At 40.1% G+C, this 22134-nt stretch overlaps 2 protein-coding genes across 6 annotated transcripts in view; one reads left to right on the top strand and one right to left on the bottom strand.

Moving 5' to 3' along the window:
* Positions 1 to 1003: 1003 nt before the first annotated feature.
* LOC143438485 (thiosulfate sulfurtransferase/rhodanese-like domain-containing protein 3) lies at positions 1004 to 8981 on the bottom strand. Of its 2 annotated transcripts, XM_076924087.1 has the most exons (5): positions 8815 to 8981; positions 5278 to 5388; positions 3122 to 3292; positions 2869 to 3028; positions 1696 to 1913 (listed from the first exon to the last, which is right to left on the bottom strand). In XM_076924087.1, the coding sequence occupies exons 1-5, from the start codon at positions 8882 to 8884 to the stop codon at positions 1841 to 1843; spliced, it is 585 nt and encodes a 194-aa protein (XP_076780202.1). In that variant the 5' UTR covers positions 8885 to 8981; the 3' UTR covers positions 1696 to 1840. The 2 variants fall into 2 exon arrangements, with proteins under 2 accessions (XP_076780203.1, XP_076780202.1); XM_076924088.1 differs by lacking the exon at positions 5278 to 5388 and having other exon boundaries at positions 1004 to 1913; positions 8815 to 8977.
* A 7988-nt stretch (positions 8982 to 16969) lies between these two features.
* Usp45 (ubiquitin specific peptidase 45) overlaps positions 16970 to 22134 on the top strand; it is a 56651-nt gene continuing 51486 nt past the window's right edge. For 3 of the 4 annotated variants that reach the window (XM_076924084.1, XM_076924085.1, XM_076924082.1), the window contains exons 1-2: positions 16970 to 17023; positions 20849 to 20958. In XM_076924084.1, coding sequence (XP_076780199.1) covers positions 20859 to 20958 — 100 coding nt within the window. In that variant the 5' untranslated portion in view covers positions 16970 to 17023; positions 20849 to 20858. The remainder of the gene's footprint in view (positions 17024 to 20848; positions 20959 to 22134) is intronic. The other variant, XM_076924086.1, reaches the window with a different exon arrangement.

The raw sequence follows: 22134 nt of genomic DNA, 5'->3' as shown, positions 1-22134 counted from the left end.
CTGCTTTTTTTTTTTTTTTTTCCTGTTACTTTTCAATTGTAAAATACTGTTTGCTGATGGTGGCCCACACCTTGAATCCCACCCAGCATTTGGGAAGCAGAGGCAGGAAAGCAATCTCTATGAGTTCCCGGCCAGCAATAGCTACACAGTAAGACAGTGTCTCAAAACAAAAGCAAACCCAAAAAAGATTATGACTACAGTTGTGCCCAGCAAGTTTTGATAAAAGTCTGAACATTATATATGAACACTTGAGATAGCCTTTGGCTCTCATTCAGACAACCACAAACTGTGTCCTTTAGGCAAAATCTGGTTTGTCACCTGCGTTTTGGCCTGGCCTTAAGGTAAGAATGTTTGCTATATTTCTAAATAGTTGAAAGAACATCTTGTGATACATGAAACATAAAATTCATACTTAGTTTATATATTCATCTATTAGGGGATCAGGAAGATGCCTGCATTCGGGATTTAGTTGACATTTAGTTCTTGAGAGGACCGGTCAATTTATGGCTTGTCTGTACCATTAGTTGTAACTAAAAGCCAGGCACTATCCAGGCTGGTAGTCATGGGCCCAGTACTACAATTTGGGTTCGTCCTCTACGCTCTCTTTCTCCTTAAAATCATAGATCTTCCAAAGCCTTGCTGCTTCAGTAATGCCTGATGTGTGTGTGTGTGTGTGTGTGTGTGTGTGTGTGTGTGTGTGTGTGTTTTGCAACATTCCTAGTCCTAATAGGAACAATCAACAAACCATACTGCCATTGTGGAGACAGAAGTTCAAATGCTGGTACTTCCACATTTTTCAATGGCTTCCACTTATTTTGGACAAGGAAGTACCTCGAGAGCTTTGCTAGGGGTGTCCCACATGATCTAAATAACTTCACAAATGAAAATTTAAAAAGCAAATGGTCAGAAGAAGCAGGTAGGAAAACGCAAGTTTACCTTGTTACTATTACATCAGCACACAAACAAGCATATAACTTAACATTTTAAAGAAGTACATGCAGGGTAGAGGGAATAATATTTTATTAGTTTTGAAATTGAGTCATATGACTTATAACACCACCTATTTTTTTATGTGTGCTTTGATGAGTTTTGACACTGCTGATATTTCTGTCATTGCCTTAGAACATCTCTAGTATCGCACAAATTTTCCTGGCCTCTTCTAGGTTACTTTGCCCTCCACAGTCATAACCTGTTGCAATTTTTATCCTCACATTAATTATAATTTTAAATTGAGTTGCCTTGTTACTATTCTGGCCACACATTGCCATGAGTCTTCAGATGCTGTGAATGAGTTTTCCTGAGTAGAGTTGACTTCTCCAGACACCAGATTCTTTTCTTTCGAAACAGGGTCTCCGTCGTCTCATCTGGACTCAAACTCATAGCAATCTTTCTGCTTCCACCTTTCAAGTATTGGACCTACAAATCTGGGGCTCAAACCAGAAGCTCAGTTATTTTAAATTGGGACTGCTTGTTAACACACTGTTTTTGCCCACAGCCATGATCACACATGGTTAGATAATACAAGCTGACTATGGGATCCCAAAATACTTAAAAAGTAACTGTAGAGGGAGAGGAAACTGTGCTTTGGAATGTAATGTTTAAGAGAAGAATTAAAGAATGAACTGGAGAATCTATATATTTCGATGGCAATTCATATTATCTCAGTGTGCAGTAGACTTTGAAAATGTTCAGGGGAGCAGTACCCTCAGTTCTCAGATTAGAAAAACAGTCACTAATTAGTCAAACAGAATCTATTAGCCTTTGGTGCCAAGGCTGGGGTTTTCTTTTGCTTAATCAACAATTCTTGTATATATGAACACAGAGTCTGTTGTTGCAAAGGTCAACTTTCTTGTTTCTTCTCTGAAATTTCACAGGTCACCCATTCCTTCCATCCTCCAACATAATGTTGAGCACTGCAAAGATACAGCAGTTAGTGGTGCTTCCTAACAGAAGAGCTTTGCAGTAGCCACTCATCATCTTACTTAGATTCTACATCTCCTAAAACCATTTTGTAAGTAGGTTGGAAAGACACAGGCCCTTAGTCCCCATATTACATTTAGTTACTTACTTACTTACTTACTTACTTAGTTAACTTAGCTTGTCAAGACAGGGTTTCTCTGAATAGCGCTGGCTGTCCTGGAACTCTGTAGACCACACTGGTCTCAGACTCACAGAGATCCGCCTATGTCTGCTTCCTGAGCATTAGGACCACACCCATGCACCACCACTGCCTGCTTATACTGCTTTTATTAGCAGTGTTTTTTGTTTTCTTTTGCCCCTGTAGTAGTCAAGCTTAAATCCAGGGACTTGTGGGTGTAAAGAACATGGTTTACTACTAAATTATATCACCAGCCCAAAGAAACTTTGGGGTTTCTTTTGTTTTGGTTTGGTTTTTTGTTTTTGTTTTTGTTTTTGTTTTGACAAAATATCAGTGTAGTGCTGACTGGCCTTGAGTTTTTAAATTTTTGTTGTATATGTGTATAGGTGTTTTGTTTGCATGTGTGGCTGTGCACCACATGCATGCATGCCCAAAAAGGCCAGAAGAGGGCAGCATATCTCTTGGGAGTGGCATTACAGACAGCTATGAGGTGTGCCATTGAGGTGCTGGGAATCAAACCCGGGTCCTCTAGAATTGCTGACAGTGCTCTTAACCATTGTGCAATTTCTCCAGTCCTGCCCCCTCCCCAAGACATTCTTAAATAAAATAAGACATGTTTATTTTTATTTTTGCTATGCTGGGGATTGAATCTAGGGCTTTTCACATATTAAGCAATTACACTACCATTGACCTATAGCCTTAGCTTCCCAAATGTCACTATCATATTGCAATACACAGTGCTCAATCTAGGTTTTTCTTCATTCACACACCTGCTAAAGCCCAGTGATATTGCTGTGTCCATAGCCTTCTTACTTCTCACTCCAGCTAAACAAGAAAACACTAGGCGGTCAGATTTGGATGGCTTCACTTCATGATACTTCTCTTTGAAGTCCCTTGGGTTCATCTGCAGAGCTTCACCTACCTCATCCACTGGGAGAAAATGTTAAGGCATTCAATTAAGTTTTGGAGATAATCAGTTATTAAGCATACAAATGAATCTTTTTAAAAACATATATCACTTACATGGTATGTTGATCGATCCAGGTATTTTTCCATGCTCAAGAATTTCCCATGTATTTCTAACATCAATTAACATAATATCTTTGGAGTTCAGTAGGTTTTTTAGTTCCCTATAAGTCACACCCTTAGAAAGAGTGGAACAAAAATGTTGGCTTCCCCATATTGACTTCAAACCTGTAAGAAATAAGTTTAGACAGCTGTAAAGAGACACTGGCATTAACAGCTATAAGTTATAGTTAGATTACATAACTGAGTTTGCCAGTTTACTTTAATAATGTCTGGATACATACTCTGCTCCTGGTTTCTGACTCCTGACAGAAGTACATAGAATTTCTGAGGGTGATATATGACTCCTGTGTTTTAAATGAGATTCTTTGACCTAGACAATCTCAGGGTGGCACTGGTTGCCTGAAAGACCAAGCTATCACAGGTTATTTGATCACACTGTGAGACTCTATACTGGAAAAACTTCTGTCTAGTTGTGACTCAGCCCCAGCACACACCTTTAATCTCAGAGCTTTCTTTATTGTAAACAAGATTAAATAAAATCAACCATAGGTCAAGAGGTGGAGCAAGCAACCGGTTGACAGAAAGTGAACATAGGAAAAAAATAGAGTGAGAGGAAGTGAGGACAGATAAAGAGAAGCACAGGAAGTAGAAGGGAGGGACATTCAGATAGAAGGGTTTTTAAGATGGTGTGGAGAAGAACTGGGGTTTTTTGTTGTTGTTGTTCTGCTACTTGGGTGGAGGAGAAAGGTGAGTTGGGTGTTTTCTTTGCCTTTCTGAGCTAGCAGGCTTTCACCACAGCATCTGGCTCCTGCGTCTTCGTTTGGTGAAATCGAACATTTGGGCTTTTGTTTTAAAAACACCAAGTTATGAATAGAATGTGGAGCTTTCAGACTTGGTCTTCTGTGCAGTGGAACAAGCCTAGATGGTTGAATGAGTAATAAACAGTGTTTATATTATGACGTTTCCATTAAAATCTTCCATCTAGGGAGTTGGAGATCTGCTGTGTTAACACATCCATGTGTGGGAACATGGCACACCCCAGCTCCAGGAAGATGAAAACACATACATGTAAGACTCCTCTAGATCCTATACCATGACTTCCTCTACATAACATATCACTTCTTCCACAGGTTATTCATCTGTATTCTTTAATAATTTAAATAGGCTAATAGAGATGCTTATCTGAGTTGTTAGCAAAGTAATGAACCTGAAGAAGGAGTCACGGACTTTGATTTATAGTCACCTGGTCAGAAATAAGAGAATCCTGGACTTGCATTTAGTGTCTTATAGTGGGGACCATTTTGTTACAAAGCCCTTATTGGTGTCTTTAGTAACTCTGGGTAGTTGGTTCAGAGTTAAAATTTAAGACTCAAATTACTAGAGAATTATCTTAGTGTAGGAAAACTATACATTTGGTGTCAGAAGCTATGTGGGGAGATAGCTCAGGAGTGAAGTGTTTCCTTTTAATACATGAGGCCCCTGGCTCTGCCTGATATCCCTAAAAAGAAAAAGGTGTCATGAGCAGATCACAAAAGTATTTCCCAATATGGAATTTTCCAACTCTGACTGAACAACAGGATGCAGCCTGTCATTTTGCTCTGAATGCTTGGCAGCTGGCCTTCTGCCAGCTCCATATTCTCTCCAGACCCTTTAGTTAGCAAGAGCTAAGAAACGTATCAAACATCTAAAAATTGTCTTGTATCCATAATTCACTAAGACCACTCTCACTCACAAGACAGCATGAAGAAAAATTTAACTTCATTCCCCTTTACAATTAAAGATAGTACCCTGTGTATCTTAGAGCCTCTGTTGCTGTGATAAAAGACCAAAAGTAAATCGGTAAGAAAGGGTTTATGTTACTTTATAGCTCATAAATCCTTCAGTGAAGGAAGCAAGGGACAGGAATCCAGGGTAGAAACTGATGCAGAGACCATGGACTGCATATTTACTAGTTCTCCATGGCTTGCCCAACCTGCTTTCTCACACATCCCAGGATCACTTGTGCAGAGGTGGCACACCTACAGCGGGTTGGCTCCTCTCCCATAAGTCTTTAATCAAGAAAATACCCCGAAGACATGCCCACTGGCCAATCTGCTGTGATGTGCGGAGAAGAGCTCACACGTTTGTTAGTACCCATGTCAAAGGTTCACCTGGACTCTGGTCAAAAGGAAGCCTGCACACAGCGATGTCTCTCGTCAGTTGGGAAAGATGGTCAGCACGATTTTCAGTCGACTGGAAGATTGTAACCAAGCTCTTGATTCCTTAAACAAATATAAAGCTAATATCTTCAAGATACTAAGATAATGTGTATGTAATTGAAGTTTGGGGACAAAAGTCATAAAAGGTTTGTTCTTCAATGTGAGAAATGCACCATGAACAGTTTGATGTCAAGTGGCAGGCAAGAAGGCATAGGTAGATGAAAAGAGTGGAAGTAATATTACTAAAACAAAGCTCATAGGAATACCAGGATAAGGCCAAGAGCCCAAGTGGTAGAAAATAGATGAACAGAAAATTGACAGGCAAAATGAAAATGAGCAGTAAAATCAGAAGAGTGGCCCAATCTCACTACAATAAAAAAAAAAAAAAAAAATAAGTGTTAGCTGGGCAGTGGTGGCGCATGCCTTTTAATTCCAGCATTTGAGAGGCAGAGGCAGGTGGATCTCTGAGTTCGAGACCAGCCTGGTCTACAGAGTGAGTTCCAGGACAGCCAGGGCTACACAGAGAAACTCTGTCTCAAAAAACCAAAAAACAAAACACAAGAAGAAATATAAGAGTTAAAACGTTGTTTCGGGCCTGTAAAGCTTAAAATTATTGATAATGCCTGTGGTGGTTTAAATATGCTTGGCCCAGGAAATGGCACTATTAGGAGGTGTGGCCTTGGTAGAGTAGGTGTGGCCTTGTTGGAGGAAGTTAGGAGCTTTGAAGCTCCGCCCAGTGCAGAATCAAGTTTTCTCACGGATGCAGTCAGATGAAGATGCAGATCTCTCAGCTCCTCTGCCTGGATGCTGCCATGCTCCTGCTTTGCTAATAATGGACTGAACCCCTGAACCTGTAAGCCAGCACCAATTAGATGGTGTCCTTTATAAGAGTTGCCTTGGTCATGGTGTCTGTTCACAGTAGTAAAACCCAAATTGAGACAATGCCAAATATTTGTGAAGGCATGGGGAAATGGATTCTCTCAGACATTGTCATTAAGAACTCTTAAAGGGGGCCTAGAGAGATGGCTCGGTGGTTAAAAGCACTTACTGCTCTTCCAGTGGACCTGGGTTTAATTTCAATATTTGATGGTGGTTCACTAAAAAATAATAAATAAAAAAAGGACTCAACCTATTCAAATCAGAGACAGCGGGCTGAATTCACACTTTTCCTATGTGGCGTGGTAAGAAACTGGAAAACTGTGCAGCTTCATAAATTTTCTTAAACCTGATTCTGGCACTATTTACCAACCCTGGAAAAGGTACTCACAGCAACAAGTCTTGGGACTGGATCAAAGATAGTTTCTTTTCACTGTAGTCATCAGACTGACTTTTAACTTCCTATGATTCAGCTTTACTCACTTGTCAAGAAGTAGGTATGAAGATGGGTTTTCTTGCCTTTCCAGTCTGTGATCAAAGCCTGAAGCAACCACGTATTTTTTTCTTTAGTCTCGCCTTCCCTAGGACTCTCGATTTGGAGTCGCATACGTATTTAGCTTTTTGAAATTGCATATATTCCACAATAGGGATGTACTACTAACCAGTTACTAACAGTCATGTATAGACAATTTTAGTTTTTTTTAAAATGTTTTATTTATTTTTAAGTATTGTCTTTTCTTTCAAAGAAGCAGCCGCAGCGGCCCAGCAAGCTAGCCTCTCTTGTTCCTTTCTTAACACCCTGAGTTACTGAAGATGGGCTTTTTCTCTGCACTGTTTATTTGCACCAAGCTATGTCTGTTTTGTATGCTCTATCCTTTTTTATAAATTGACCACTTGGTCTGGTGTTCAACCAAAGAAACACTCATCAGTTCTTACACTGAAGAAAAAATCCCGGCTAAGTATTATAGAATATATGTGTGAATACACACACACACACACACACACACACACACACACTGTCAGGTATTATGTTATAGCACCAAGAAAACTAATGAATGCATGCCTTTGGGTTAAAATAAAATTAATGCATATACAGCGGAATCAATAATTATTCCTGTTGTCATGAATTATACCATACTGCTCCTTCTGAGGGACATGTCTCTCTCTCTTCATTTCTACCCAGAACACTGACCTTCCCTTTCAGATCTTTTTAATATTGCTTGCCAGTTCTCTTTAACAACTCTAGTTCTAGGTATCCATTCTAGTAAAAAATAGTTGTTTATGTACACAGGGTCGATTACACGATGGTTATCAAATAACTTTATAATGAAAACCTAAAACTAAAATTTTCTCTAAGTGACTGGATAGTAAACTATAGTACATACATAGTACATATGGGGTACATGCAATGTAAAAAAGCTAAATATGTATGTGACTCCAAATTTAGAAATAAACACATTTCGCACATATAGTGAGAACGTATTTATGGATAACCAAAGAGAAGTTTAAAAGAGTTTTTATCATCGGTATCTGAGAAGAGTGGGGTGCAAGGTATTTAACAGAGATCTGGGGCTGTTTTTTTGGTTTTTTTTTTTTTTTTTTTTTGTTCAGTTCTTTGGTTGGTTGGTTTTTGCTTTATTTCAGAGAAAATATAACCATGTACTATTTGTGTAATTTTAAGAATACACAAAGGCACCCTCCTCTGGCATTTTGACCAATTCAAAATCCGAGAGTTTTCGATTATAGTCGTACTGGATAGGGCTAAGACTTGATTCTGTCTCCTTTTCACCCATCCAGGCACAAATGGTGAAATTCTTAGTTGTGGGAGTTGTATCCCCTGCAAAAAGCCTGGTAGGTTGGTTGTCTAATAAATAATTGCTACCGAAAGGTGAAAGAAAACAATTTGCCCAGAAAAAGCCCATCTTTCAGTAACTTAAAGTGTTAAGAAAAGAGCAAGGGAGGCTAGCTTGCTGGACTGCTGAGGCTGCAGCTTTGGAACAAAATCGACGCGAAAGAAGAGGCGATTTTTAAAAATAAATTACAGGGTAGGTATTGATGCCCTGGATTGAGCTTTAGATCCAGTTAAATCGATAACTATTTTCACTTCTCTGCCTTCTGCTTCCGAATTTGCGAAACGCATAGGAGGCGGGGTACTTTCCTAGTTCTAATGCGCTTAAATTCGGGTGGGTGGGGGTGGGGTGAGTCTGTTTCCTGAAGAGATGAGCTCTGTCCCCGGCAGATCCCAATAGTAAGTTTAAAAGGGCAGGTTTGTAGTTTAGCCTCTCCGGAGCCTTCTTGCTAGCTCCTTTGAGGGATGAATTGACCTTCATCATTCAAACTTGCACAATTCATTCCCATTATAAATAACCTTGGTGCCATATTTACCCTGTCGCTGTGTTCATTAGCAGATCTCCAGTCTGCGAGAGCAAGGAATCTGGAGGCTCAAAAGGAGGAAAACACTGCAAGTGGGCACTACATACCTACGTGCCGATCGCAGCAGGATTCACTTTTATTAATAACTAGAAGTCTAAAGAAGAGAGTATGGTCAATGTCATCCCCTCCCCGGCACCCGAAATCAAGCGCCTTTCCTTTCCCAGGGATTGTCAAGCTCACCGCCAAGAGCGGGCTCCACTGATCCAAGGGCCGCCCTGCATGAGGTCCCAAGCACCAGCCTGGCCAGCATCACAATGGGCTCTCTGGGACCGGGGGGCTGCTGACCACTTCCTTTCCTCCTTCCTGCTCTTCTTCCCACCGGCGCTGTCAGGCTCTTGAGCGCCCCGCAGCCAGCACTGGCCGAAAGGGGTACTGCCACACAATTACTATTTTACTTTATTTGGCAAGGTTTTCGGCAGGGTTCATTTCAACCGCTTTAGAGTGTTAGCTTCCCATTGCTACATTAACAAATCACCACATATTTACTGGATTAAAAAAAACAGAAATTATTTACAATTTTGAAGTTAGCATACTTAACTAAAATCAATGTGTCTGAAAAATACGTGTATTTTTTTAAAAACTTCTGGGAAGATTTTACTTTATTTTATTTTTAGTTGCCTCATTTCTTGTCTCCTGAACTTTATCTATCTTCAAAGCTACTATATAAGCATCTTCAAATCTCTCTGGCTCACCCTTGAATCTACTGTAAGTGCTTTCATTTGCCCTTCTCTCTTCTCCCTCTAAGGACCTTTACATTCAGATCACTGAAATAATTCGTCAGTCTCCCCACTTCTGGGTACTTTATATGTGATAATATCTGCAAAGTCCCTTTGACCAGGTGTGATAGTTTGGATAAGAATGGTCCTCACATACTCATATATTTGAATATTTAGAGGCAATAGGACATGTGGCCTTGTTCAGAAGAGTATGCAATGGAGCAGGCATTGATGTTTCAAATGCTTAAGCCAGGACCAGTGAGTCTCTTCCTGCTGCCTGCAGGTTCTGATGTAGAACTCTCAGCTACCTCTCCAACACCATGTCTACCTGTGTGCTACCATGATTTCTGTCATAACAATAATGGACTAAACCTCTGAAACTGTAAGCCAGCCCTAATTAAATGCTCCTTCATACGAGCTGTTGTGATCATGGTGTCTCTTCACAGCGATAGAACATTGACTAAGATATCAGATAAGAGAACACATTATAGGTTTCAGGGATTGGGGCATGTGTGGGGTTGGGAGTGTTGGGACTCCCCCCACCCTACATAAAGTCTCTCATCCCCTTAACTTTCTCCTGAGTTCACTTCTCCAAACACAATAAAAGTTGCATTGAACTGGAATTTAGTCCGTTAAAAACTAACATATTAAGTCCAACTGATATTAAAATGTATACCCAAGGAATAATCCTATTAAATATACACTTTGAAATCAGCCTATTATAACAAATCAGTATTTTTATTGTATGTTAGGTGTGTGTAGTATGTTGTCTGTATGTAATATAAGTACTTGTTAGAGAGGGTGTGTATGTGTGTATGGATGGCAGAGGTCGATATTGGGTATGTTTCCTCAATCATACTAACCTTCATTTTTTGAGACAGGGTCTCTCACTGAACCTGAATATGATTAAATCAATACAGAGATGGCTTCATGGTTAAGAGTATTCTCTTGCAAAGGACGCAGGTTCAATCTCCAACATTTATATGGAGATTCACAACAATCTATGGTTCCCTATACAGGAAATCCAATGCTCTCTTCTGATCTCTGAGGGTACCAGGCAAGCACGTGGTGCACAGACACATACAAAAACAAATCACTCATATACATAAACTAAATAAATACAAAATTATTTTTTAAAAAAATAAGATGACCACATCAGGAAGGCTGTCTGGCCACCAAGCTTCAAGGATCAGCCTGTCTCTGCACTCCCACCCAGTTCTCCCTCAGCACTGGAGTTACACCACATCCTGTTCCGAGATTCTGAATTCAAGCCCTTAGGCTTGTGTAGCCAGCCCTTCAACTGAGCAATCTCCCTAAATCCAATAACTCAGTAATTAATAAACCACATCAGATGTCTATGCCAAAAACATTATCTACTACTATGTTTTTCTTAATTGTTTGTAATTTACTTTTTAAATTTTTGGTGTGTGTAGGGGGCACATGTGTGCCACAGCATGTGTAATGAAACCTGTAATGTGTTCTCTTATCTCTTATTTTAGTCAGTGTTCTATTGCTATGAAGAGATACCATGACCACAACAACTCATATGAAGGAAAACATAGACAACTTTGCAGAGTCAATTATCCTTGTCTTAGTTAGGGTTTTACTGCTGTGAACAGACACCATGACCAAGGCAAGTCTTATAAGGGACAACATTTAATTGGGGCTGGCTTACAGGTTCAGAGGTTCAGTCCGTCATCATCATGATAGGAAGCAGTGTCCAGAAAGACATGGTGCTGGAGATGGAGCTGAGAGTTCTACATCTTGATCTGAAGGAAACCAGGGGAGACTGTCTCACAATAAGCAGAGCTTGAACACATATGTTACCTCAAAGCCCTGTCTCCACAGTGACACACCTCCACTAGCAAGGCCATAGCTCCTTCAGTAAGTTCCACTTTTTATGGGCCAAGCATATTCAAACCACCACATTCTATTCCTTGGTCCCCGTAGGCTTTTTCAAACATATGAGCCTATAGGGCCATACTTAACCATAGCATAATACAAAATATAATTAGTACAACTTTAAAAGTCCTATAGTCTACCACTGTCTCAACAATGTTTAAAAGTCCAAAGTTCAAAGTCTCTTCTGAGACTCATGTAACCACTTGATTGTAATTTCCTATAATATCAAAATCAAAAAGCAGATCACATACTTTCAACAGATCGTGACACAGACTATAAATTACCATTTCAAAATGTCACAGTGAGGAAATACTGGACCAAAGCAAGACTAAAAGCCAGTTAGGCAAACTCTAAACTCCATGTCTCCATGTCCAATGTCAAAGTAAACACTCTTTAGGTCTCCAACTGCTTTCATTCTTGATGACTGTAACAAACTTTATTCTTTTGAGCTGATTCCACTCCTTCTTAGCAGTGTTCCTTGGCAGGCATCCCACAGCTCTGGCATCTCTAATATCTTGGGGTATTGAAATCAACACCAGCTTCACAGTTTCTTGTTCCAAAGTCTGGTATCCACACATCATCTTCTAGGCTCCTCCAAAGGGCTTGGGTCACTTCTCTACTCTTGCCCTCTGTAGCACTCTAGGCTCTGGTTGACTCCACTCCATTGCTGCTGCTGTTCTTGGTGGTCATCCCATCTGGTATCTCCAATATGCTGGGTCTACTGCTGCAACTAGGCTTTACCAATAGCTTCTCATAGACTCTCTTCATGGTGCCAAACCTCACTTCTGTGCATGACCCCTTCAGTCCAGAGCCATTAACTACAACTAAGGGAGGCTACACTTTCACCAAGGGCCTTTCTTGGTGAAAGACAGTACCAAGTCAGAGTACCAAGCCTCAGTTGCTTTCTGTAACCCAGTCACACCTTTAAAACTAGTATGACCTAGGCGAGTCTTAACATAATACCAAGTCTGGCTGGCAGCATAATGTCTATCTATGGAACACAGCTCCTTTGTGCTCTTAGAAAACACTTGCCAGAAAATCTCACCTCAGTGATGCTGGTTGCTTCTTAATCACTATTAATTTCTTAGTTCCAATTAGTAATTCCTTCTACTGGCTCAAAGGCTAGAGACACATGGTTGAAACTGTTGAGCTCTGCAGCTTATTGGGGCTGGAACATGCCTAGCTTGTTCCATTAAATTATCACCAGCGGTCTGTTTTTAGTAAATTCATTCTCTGTCTAAGCTTTGTGTCTTAGGGTTTTACTGCTGTGAACAGACACCATGAAGAAGGTATCTCTTTTAAGGACAACATTTAATTGGGGCTGGCTTGCTGGTTCAGAGGTTCAGGCCGTCATCATCAAGGCAGCCATGGTGCAGGAGATGCTGAGAGTTCTACATCTTCATCTTAAGGCTTCTAGCAGAATACTGGCTTCCAGGCAGCTAGTAAGAGGATTTTAAAGCCCACACTCACAGTGACACACCTACTCCAACACCTACTCCAACAGGGCCACACCTTGTAATAGTGCCACTCCCTGGTCCAAGCATATACAAACACTTGGCTATCCTAAAACTTGCTCTGTAGACTCACTTTGACCTCAGAGATCTGCATCCCTGTCTCCAGAGTGCTGCTGAATGCTGCATTGAAAGCATGGTCCACCATGCCTAGACTTAAGCTTTTCTCTACTTGAAACTATAGGAACAGGTCTACCAGGCTTGCCCTGAACTCAGAGATCTGCCTGTATCTATTTCCTGGGATTAAAGGCATGCACCACCATGGCTGGACCTCAGCTTTTCATAGCCACTGTGCCTCAAGATCCAGACCAAAAGCTAGTGTCATCCCACGTCAATATCCAGATCCAAAACTTGTGTCTTCCAGCCTCAGGATTTGGATCACAGGTGTGCCCTCCATTTCTGAATTGTAGTTCATTCCAGATTTTAAAAGTCCAAATGAAAACAATAACCAGGTAATAATAATGCCTAACATAAACACAAACATAAACTTATCTGGGCGAGATCTTTCCTGAGGTCACCACTCCCTTAATTCCATTTAATATCTTTGAACACAGGATTTAGCTCCACTCCACTTCCTGGAATATCTATTTTTCTTTCCAAGCTTGCTACACTTGATCAAAATGATCTTTATAAGTGTATACCAGCGGACAAAAGCCTATGGGGGGCTACATTGAGACTTCATTGTCAATGCAATTAATTTGAATCTCTTCACCTTAACCTCAGGCAGACTCTTCAGATAAGGACAAAAAGCTTCCACATTCTTCACCAAAACAAGTAATCTCCAGGCAACATATTAAAATTCCACTTCTCAGAAACCTCTAGAGCAAGGGCTGCGTAGTTCAAATCATCCTCAGCACCACTGTCTTCCATATTCCTCCTAGGATCGTCCATTAAACTCCACTTAAAGCACCTCACTACTTTCCAAAGTCCCAAAATACACATTCCTTTAAACAAAAACGTGGTCAAACCTATCACAGAAATACCCCAGTCCCTGGTACCAAATTCTGACTTAGGGTTTTATGGCTATGAAGAGACACCATGATCAAGGCAACTCTTATAAGGGACAACATTTAATTGGGGCTGTCTTACAGAATCCCATGTTCAGTCCATTATCATCGCTATAGGAAGCATGGCAGCATCCAGGCAGACAAGATGCTGAAGAAGGAGCTGAGAGTTCTGCATCTTGATTTGAAGACAGCCAAGAAGACACTGTCTTACATTGGGCAGAGCTTGAAGATATTTATTACCTGAAAGCCCTGCCTCCACAGTGACACACTTCCTCTGACAAGGCCACACCTCCTCTAATAAGGCCACACTCCCTAATGGTGCCACTTCTCATAGGCTAAGCATATTCAAATCATCATACCCCTCAAACACTTATATGGGTTCTGGGGATTGGACTCAAGTTGAACTCAAGTTGTCATGCTTAATGGCAGGCACTCTTATTCACTAGGCCATCTTGTGTATGTGTGTGTATATATATATATATATATATATATATATATTACATAGTATATATTTTCACATTATATTTTTTTTCACATGTATGTATATATAACAGATCTACATATATATATATATATATATATATATACATATGTATGTATTTGTAGATTCTCATATGAGAGGAAAAACTATGTGGTTGTTAGGTTTAATTGTCAATTTATTACAACTTAGAATCATCTAGGAAAAAACCTCAGTGTTGGATTGTTTACATTAGGTTGGTCTGTAGGTATGTCTTTGGGTGACTACTTTGTAAAAGAAGCTTTTATTTACCTGATATAATTGTCCATCTTGGAGACTTACTACCTCCATCTGCTAACCTAGGCCTAGTCCTGGAAGCTGCTAGCCTCCTTACAAACCTTATCTAGGTGTAGAATGTTTTCAGCCTCTGAGACTTACTGCTAAGTAAGCTCGACCTTTCTAGTTTTTTCTGAACTCTGGCTGGCTGGTTCAACTCTCCTGTTCTGTCTCAAACTCCTCTCCAAGCTAATTGAATCAATTTGCCTTCTTTCCCTTGGCCTCTGACTTTTTGCTCAGCTTTGCCTCATACTAACTTTAGCAAATCTGTTCTACCCTTCTGACTCCCCCTCATTCTCTGGCTCATTCTGTCTTCACCCATGTCTAGTTTGTTCTCTCTCTGAAACCTGTCTCAGAGAGAACTGCCTCCTTCCCTCTTTTCTGTCCACACTGCTCTCTCCAAAGGAGCCTCTCTTTTCTCTCTGTTTCCATGTGAGTTGGGAATATTCTGTTCTGTCAAATCTTTCTCTGACTCATCACTTTGTCTGCCTCTCACTTAGTATCACTTTCAAACATGGATGCTTTCGTCTACAAACTAACTTTACCTTCATTGTTTGGGTGTACTAAGGGAACGTCTGTATTCTAGCCAGAGGGATTAAAGTATGAGCTAAGGCCTGAGCTGTACCACATCTAGAAAGAGGTTTTAAAACGATTTGAATAAAGTCTTTCAAGGGCATAGGGTAGAAAGATGTGAATTCTTTGTCCTAGACATGAATTTTATAGTATTTGATACAAAAGATTTATATTTGTAATTTCTTTCTTTTTTTTTTTTTTTTTTTTTTTTTTTTTTTTTTTTTTTTGGTTTTTTCAAGACAGGGTTTCTCTGTGTAGCCCTGGCTGTCCTGGAACTCACTCTGTAGACCAGGCTGGCCTCGAACTCAGAAATCCACCTGCCTCTGCCTCCCAAGTGCTGGGATTAAAGGCGTATGCCACCACTACCCGGCTGGTATTTCTTATAGAATGATATTTCTAGTCTTGAGTTCCTGCTTCCTGGACTTCCCAACATGATGGACTCCCTTTCTCCTGGATTGTTTGTTGTTGTGGTATTTTATCACAGTAAGAGAAATGAAGTGAGAACAGCACATGTTATTTGTCTTTATGTCTGATACTTAACATGATCTCTAGTTTCATTCATTTTTCCACAAATACTCAAGCCAGCTTTGAATGGAGGTTGCAGCCTCCAAAGATTTTGATCAGACTAAGGGCATATCTGTTAGATATCAAGGTAGCCATGGCACTCTATCAATTCTAAGAAATTTAAATATTGAGTGATTAATTGTAGAATTCTTAAATTTTTTTAGTAAGACAATCTAAATTTTAATTTTAAAATTCAACCTTTTTTCCTATAACTTTAAGTTGAGTCTTAATGTATACTTTTAAAAAAAGACCTATTCCTGATACAATTTAGGATGCAAGTATCTGCTCTTTTTCACCTTTTACATATTCTATTTCAAATTCAATATTAACATATAAAACTTTATATTTATACAAATTTGAAATTTATATATAGACTTTGAAATTACCTCATAACCCAAACTGTTCTTACAGATGCAACATTTTCTTTTTTCCCTGGAAGAAAATGATCTTCTAAAAGATGATTATATATCCCATACCTAGTATCTTGACCAGCATATTTTTTATTCCACTGTATTTCTCTAAGGAATGGTTCCTATAAATAATGTAAGTGAATAGTTCTCTCCTTTGCCAAGTTTCCTCATGGAAATAAATTAGATTTTTAAAACCAAAAACGAAAACCAACAACAACAACAACAAAAATAACAAAGAAACAGTCAACTTTTTCTTAATTGGAATCTTTTAACTTCTAAAACCAGCACCCTCTCCATTAGGCCACAACTTGTCCTTAGTGAAAGATTGAGGCCCATCAATCAGTGCTTGCAACTAAATTTCAAACTAAATATTCAGAAGCAAAGGTGTACATTGCTGTAACAGATGATCAGACTCTGAAGAATTACAGATGTGAGGTACCATCTAGTTCAGAAGTGAGAACCTCATCAAAACACACAAAACAAAAACAAAAAACAAAAACCGTTAAAATCATAGAGTGAATCTCAGACGTGACTTTAGAGTTCCGAGATAGGTGATGGAACAAGAGAGGCCATCTCAAAAGGCACCTAGCAAGTGGGACCCAGCTCAGAGGGACCAGAGCAGCTCACTAAAGCCAGCACCGAATCCAGGCCCTGTGGCTGGCACTGTCCCAGATGGCTGCAGGGGGGGCCATCCCCTCATTCCATCTACACTCCTCCACCTCACGTCAACCTTCATGCCACCAAAGGAAAACCCGGAACCGGGTCTGGACTCAAAGTCCCGCCCCCCCGGCCCGCCCAGAACACCAAACCCCGCCCTCGCCCCACCCAGGACGCCAGGCCCCGCCTTCTCCGGGTTCCCCTCTGCACAGGCGCAGAAGCTCCTGCGTGTAGAAGCTGCGGCCCGGCGGGCGGGGTGAGTTGGGGCCCAGACTTCGGGGTCACTGCAACCCCTGTGTCTTCGCTTGGGCGGCGAGGCCTCCTTGTAGGTGAACCAACCTAGAAAGAGAGGTTTCCCCGCGTATCCTCGCGTCCAGATTCACAGAGGCACCCGGCGGCCTCCCGGACGGAGGGCTGGCGGCAGCGGGAAGAGCCGGGGTCGGGGAGGGAGCCGGGCCGAGTCCTCGTCTTCTTGGTGACCTGGGCGTGCAGCGGCCGCTTGTCCTCTCGGGGTCTCTCCTCGCAGCGCATTCCACTCTGCTAACTTGGGGTGCATCCGTGCCTGAGGAAGAGAACCTAACCACAGCTTTCTGGCAACACCAAATATTAGTTTGGGGGTCGATCTCACCTGAGTCCACGACCAGCTTCCTGACTTCTGCAAGTCACTTTAACTCTATTTAGTTCCCGGTGTAAAATGAGGATGCTGATAGTGACGTATCTCAAAGTGCTTGTGAGAGGTTCTTAGAACTGAGTGTTTCGAGCCCGGGCAGTGTTTGCATTTCCTCTTACGCTGGAGAATAGCAGCCCAAAACGTTAAAAATAAATAAATAAATAAATAAAAATAAAAAAACCCAATTTGACATGGAATGCTTGTAGCCAGTTGAAAAGCGTAATGTTAATTACGTTAGCTGTATATCCCGTGTTAGAGAAAACGCAGGTGCTAGATAATATTTAAATTAAAAGCTAAAGTTGATGTCTCAGCAGGTCACTAAGCCTGATGGTTCAGTCTCTTGGACCCAGGCGGTGAAAGAGAAAAGCTACTCTGACCTCACTAAACACTAAACACGTGCTCAGCCATACACATAAAATACATAGATTTTTTTTTTTTAATAAGAAAGTTGTAGTGTTTGATGTTTGGAAAACCTCACAGGGAAATAATAGCTAGAATATATTTGTGGTGAAGTTAACAAATCAGGCCCGAAACTTCTGTCCTTTGATGGCTCCGTCTGCAATTTTGCCCCCTGTTTGTCATCTGGAAACTTGGAGTTTGGGAGTGTTCTGTTGTAGTAGTAATTGTTCTATACCCAACATTATGTTTTCATGCCAAAATGACCAGTTACTGTGCGGTTTCCATGCTCCAAGTCTCTAGTGGGTCCCGCTGAACACAGATTCATGTTGCTGCTTATTCCTTGTCTGACCCACCTTTCAGAGAGAGAGAGAGAGCTTATGGAAGTTATGGGAGAGTACTCTTTTCCATTCTGATCTGGTTGTATGTTCATAGAATGTTCCATGAAATGTACAACCATGTGCTGACTCCTGGGAATCCTGTTGACTCCTCAGTGCCAGCAGAGTCTTGGAGATTTCCAGACACAATTTTGATAATGGAAAGCATTTGAAAGTTCAGTAGTTGGATTTAATGTTATTTGTTTGTTTTGCCTTCAGTGGAATTGCCATATTATGGGGTTGGCATATGTTTAGATACATCTATTAGAAAGATGATTTAAAATTGCTCCTCTATTACCTGAATAAGTTTGAGACAACATTTTTGAAAAAGGTAACAGGTGATTTACAAAGTTTAAATCAAATACCTGGCTAGGAGTATTCTCCCAGATGCCCTCATTATCTGTACATAAATCTTCATCTTTATCAAGGGCTTCTCTGTTATAGGGGGAAATATATCATTTCTCGTGAGCTATTTCTTTCTGAGAGTCTGTTAATTCCTCTCTCTGTCCAGGACTCAAATTAAAGTAAGTGGATGCAGGTTTGTAAATTTAGAGCTGGAAAGCCGGGATTGGTCATCTCATTGTGGGGAGGTCAGGCAGGTGAAGGTTGAGGAGACTGGAAAGGGTTTGAAGTGGCTGAGTATCATGCACAGAAGTTGTTCAGGGAGAGGTGTCGGGGATAAAGGTAGGCCCAGTATGTTTTCTTACAAGACTTTCTGAATACATGAGAAAATGATGACTTGGGTTCACCTAGAATTGACTTTTGCTAAATGGCTGATACCTAAAGTTAAATGTGACCACATGATTTTCTTTAGCCAGTTAATATGAGTTTCCAGGTAAAGCCTTACAAAACAGCTCTATATTAGGATTTTTCTCCATTCTGCTCTAGGAATTGAAGCATTTGCTGAGATGTGTTGGCAAGGATACTTGCAACCCCCCATCACAGACTTAAAAAAAAAAAAACAAAAGCAGTATTAAAAAAGACAAGAATGAGGAACTGTAACAGATGAAGTAAAAACAAAGACTAAATCGCCATCCCTCCCCCCAAAAATTCCTATAGAATACACAAATCAGATAAAGAAATTAGAATATGTTAGGATATAAGGTATCAATATAATATCAGGGCATACTTTTCTTAGATAGGACAGTGATGTTATATAGGAGAATTCTTCTTTATTAAAAAGCACTAACTATGCTTACATATTTAGGGGTAAAAATTCATTATTCAACTGATTTTCAGGTGCTTTTAAAAATAATCATACATATTGGGCCGAGGCGATGGCAGAGTGCCTAAGAGCATGCGCTGCTCTTGAGGAAGAGCGAGCTTGGTCCCCAGCAACCTCACTGGGCAGTGCACACCCCTGTAACCCCATCTGCAGGGATCTGAAGCCCTCTTCTGTGCTGCACAAGCACCTGTATCAGCATGCACATATGCAGAGGCATACATGTACATTAGAAGTCTTAAAAATTGTGTCTTTCTACCTGGACATGGTGTCACACACCTTTAATCTCGGCACTCTGGAGGCAGAGGCAGGCGGATTTCTGAGTTTAGGGTCCTGGTTTACAGAGTAAGTTCTAGGACAGCCAGGGCTATACAGAGAAACCTTGTCTTGAAAAGCAAAAACAAACAACAACAACAAAAAAACCAAACCAAACAAAAAAAAAATTCCCTCCCAAACAAAAATTGTATGTTTCTATATTGATAGTTAGATTTTTTAAAAAAAAAAACAGTGAAATACATGTATAAATATACTTTGTATACTAGATAGTATGTGTGTGTGTATAATCTAGATAGTGTATGATCATTCAGTATACAGTTCTTTTAACCTTTGTAGATTTAAAAAAATTTTCATAATGAAATCCTGAAGAGGAAATATGGTAGCTGGAAAGGCAGAATTAATTTTTCTGTCAATGGTCCACTAGGTAGTACAGCAATTAGGGCTCCTAATTACTACGTTTATTTATTTTTTCTGGTCCAATGGGTCTTCCATGCATTGTCTGCATGGATGACAGGGTAAAGAAAGAGCCCATAATAAGCAGTACTTATTTTCTTTATGAAAATTTTACCTCTGAGATGGTATATATGCAGACAGATGGCATGTCTTAGTTCAGGGCAGTAATGTCTTAGTTCAGGGCAGTAAAAAAATTACTATCAGTCGAGTACCTTAACAGCAAACATTAGTTATGTGCTCAAGGTGCTGGGAGATCTTGTCTGCCCTTGCTACAGGTAAAAGTAAGACCTGGTTTTACTCTCTCAGCTCTCTTCTGTTACCTCCCATAAATGAAGGGTCACATCTCTTACTGGGGCTCATCTCCAAGTGCTGTCACATTGTAGGTTAGAGTTCAGCCAAGGGATTTTGAAATGCTTGGGGAATAAGCACAGTCTATACCAGAGTAGCTGGAATGTGCCATTTGTGTATTGACTTTGTTTTTATGGCAGTTCTGGGGCTAGGACCCAGGGTCTTATGCATGTTTTACCACTTCGTACTCAGTCCTGTATATCTATATCATGGTTTATTCTCACTGATTTATCTTCTTTATTTTTCCTCTGTTGATTTGACCAGTCTAGTTCGAATATGCATTTAATGTAGTTTAATTTTGAAGATGAAAGTATTATTATTTTTCTTGAAACTTTTCAGTAAATAACAGATGCGGGTAAAAGACCCATCAAAAGATCTACCTGAGAAAGGCAAAAGAAATAAAAGACCACTGCTACCTCATGATGAAGATTCTTCGGATGACATTGCTGGTAAGTTGTGCTATCTGGCATCTTAGACAGTGGTGGATTAAAGAAGTAGCAATAGATGCTTTTCAATGAATAAATTCAGTACTTTATTTTTACCATTTTCTGCAGAAGTCTGAGACTAACTCGTCTAGTTCCACCTACAAAGCCATTGTTGGTGTTCTTATCGGGATTTTGTTTAAGTTATAAGTATATTAAAGTTGTCAGATTGTTCTTTGTCTTTCTCATGGCTCATTAAAATTAAGTCTCTCAGCCACCAGAATTATGCAGATGGTAAACCTTTTGGTTTGGTAACTGTAGGGCTTGTGTGGCCTACCCCACTCTCCCTTCCCCACCTTCTTCCTCCTTTTTCTTCTTTCATTTCTGTGGTGATGGGTTTCAAATAGAGCTATAATCCTAGTTCCCCAGGGCTTTGTGTGTGTTATCTGAACACTCTGTCACTAAGCTACAAGCTCAACCCACAACCCCCCCTTTGAGTTAGTCTCACTATATTAACCTTTGCTGGCTTAGAACTCACTCTGTAGACCAAGCTGGCCTTGAATTCAGGAGATCCTCCTGCCCCTGCTTCCTAGCACTGAGTCTAAAGGTGTATATCACTGAGCTGACAGGACTTGTGTCTTAACAATGAACTTGGAATCTTTATTTTCTGTTCTTGTTGTCATTTAATAATTTGGAACAAAGAGAGGAACTGTTGACTTATTATCACCAGTTGCAAATTAAAAGGTTTCCATGTAGAGTTTTATTAATATTTAAAATATTAATATACAAGGCTGAGTATGGTGGTACACACCCTTAACCCCAACATTCAGAAAGCAAATGTAGGCAGATCTCTGAATTTGAGGTGGCCAGAGTTGTGTTACTGGTTTTTATTTACTTAATGGAAACTAGATTACGACAATTTTATATTTAGGAGTAGCCATAGAACCTACTTATCATATGAAATTTAGATAATTATATAATTTATAGAAGACCTGATGATAATTTACTTTATAAAATACAATAAGTTGTTTGCATCTTCCCATAAAATATATGCGATCTTGAGTCCATCCCCTTGGCAGTGATTTCAGTTTTAGAATGGTGGCATCAGAGTAGTTACATTGTCCTTCAGGATCCATCCCATGGATTATGGAGAAGATAACAGCATAGAATGATGTTTCCCTTCAGAATTTTAAATTAAAAAAT

Source organism: Arvicanthis niloticus, chromosome 25 (genome assembly GCF_011762505.2).
Source record: "Arvicanthis niloticus isolate mArvNil1 chromosome 25, mArvNil1.pat.X, whole genome shotgun sequence".
NCBI classification, from domain to species: domain Eukaryota; kingdom Metazoa; phylum Chordata; class Mammalia; order Rodentia; family Muridae; genus Arvicanthis; species Arvicanthis niloticus.
This window is presented reverse-complemented; position numbering and strand designations above follow the sequence as displayed.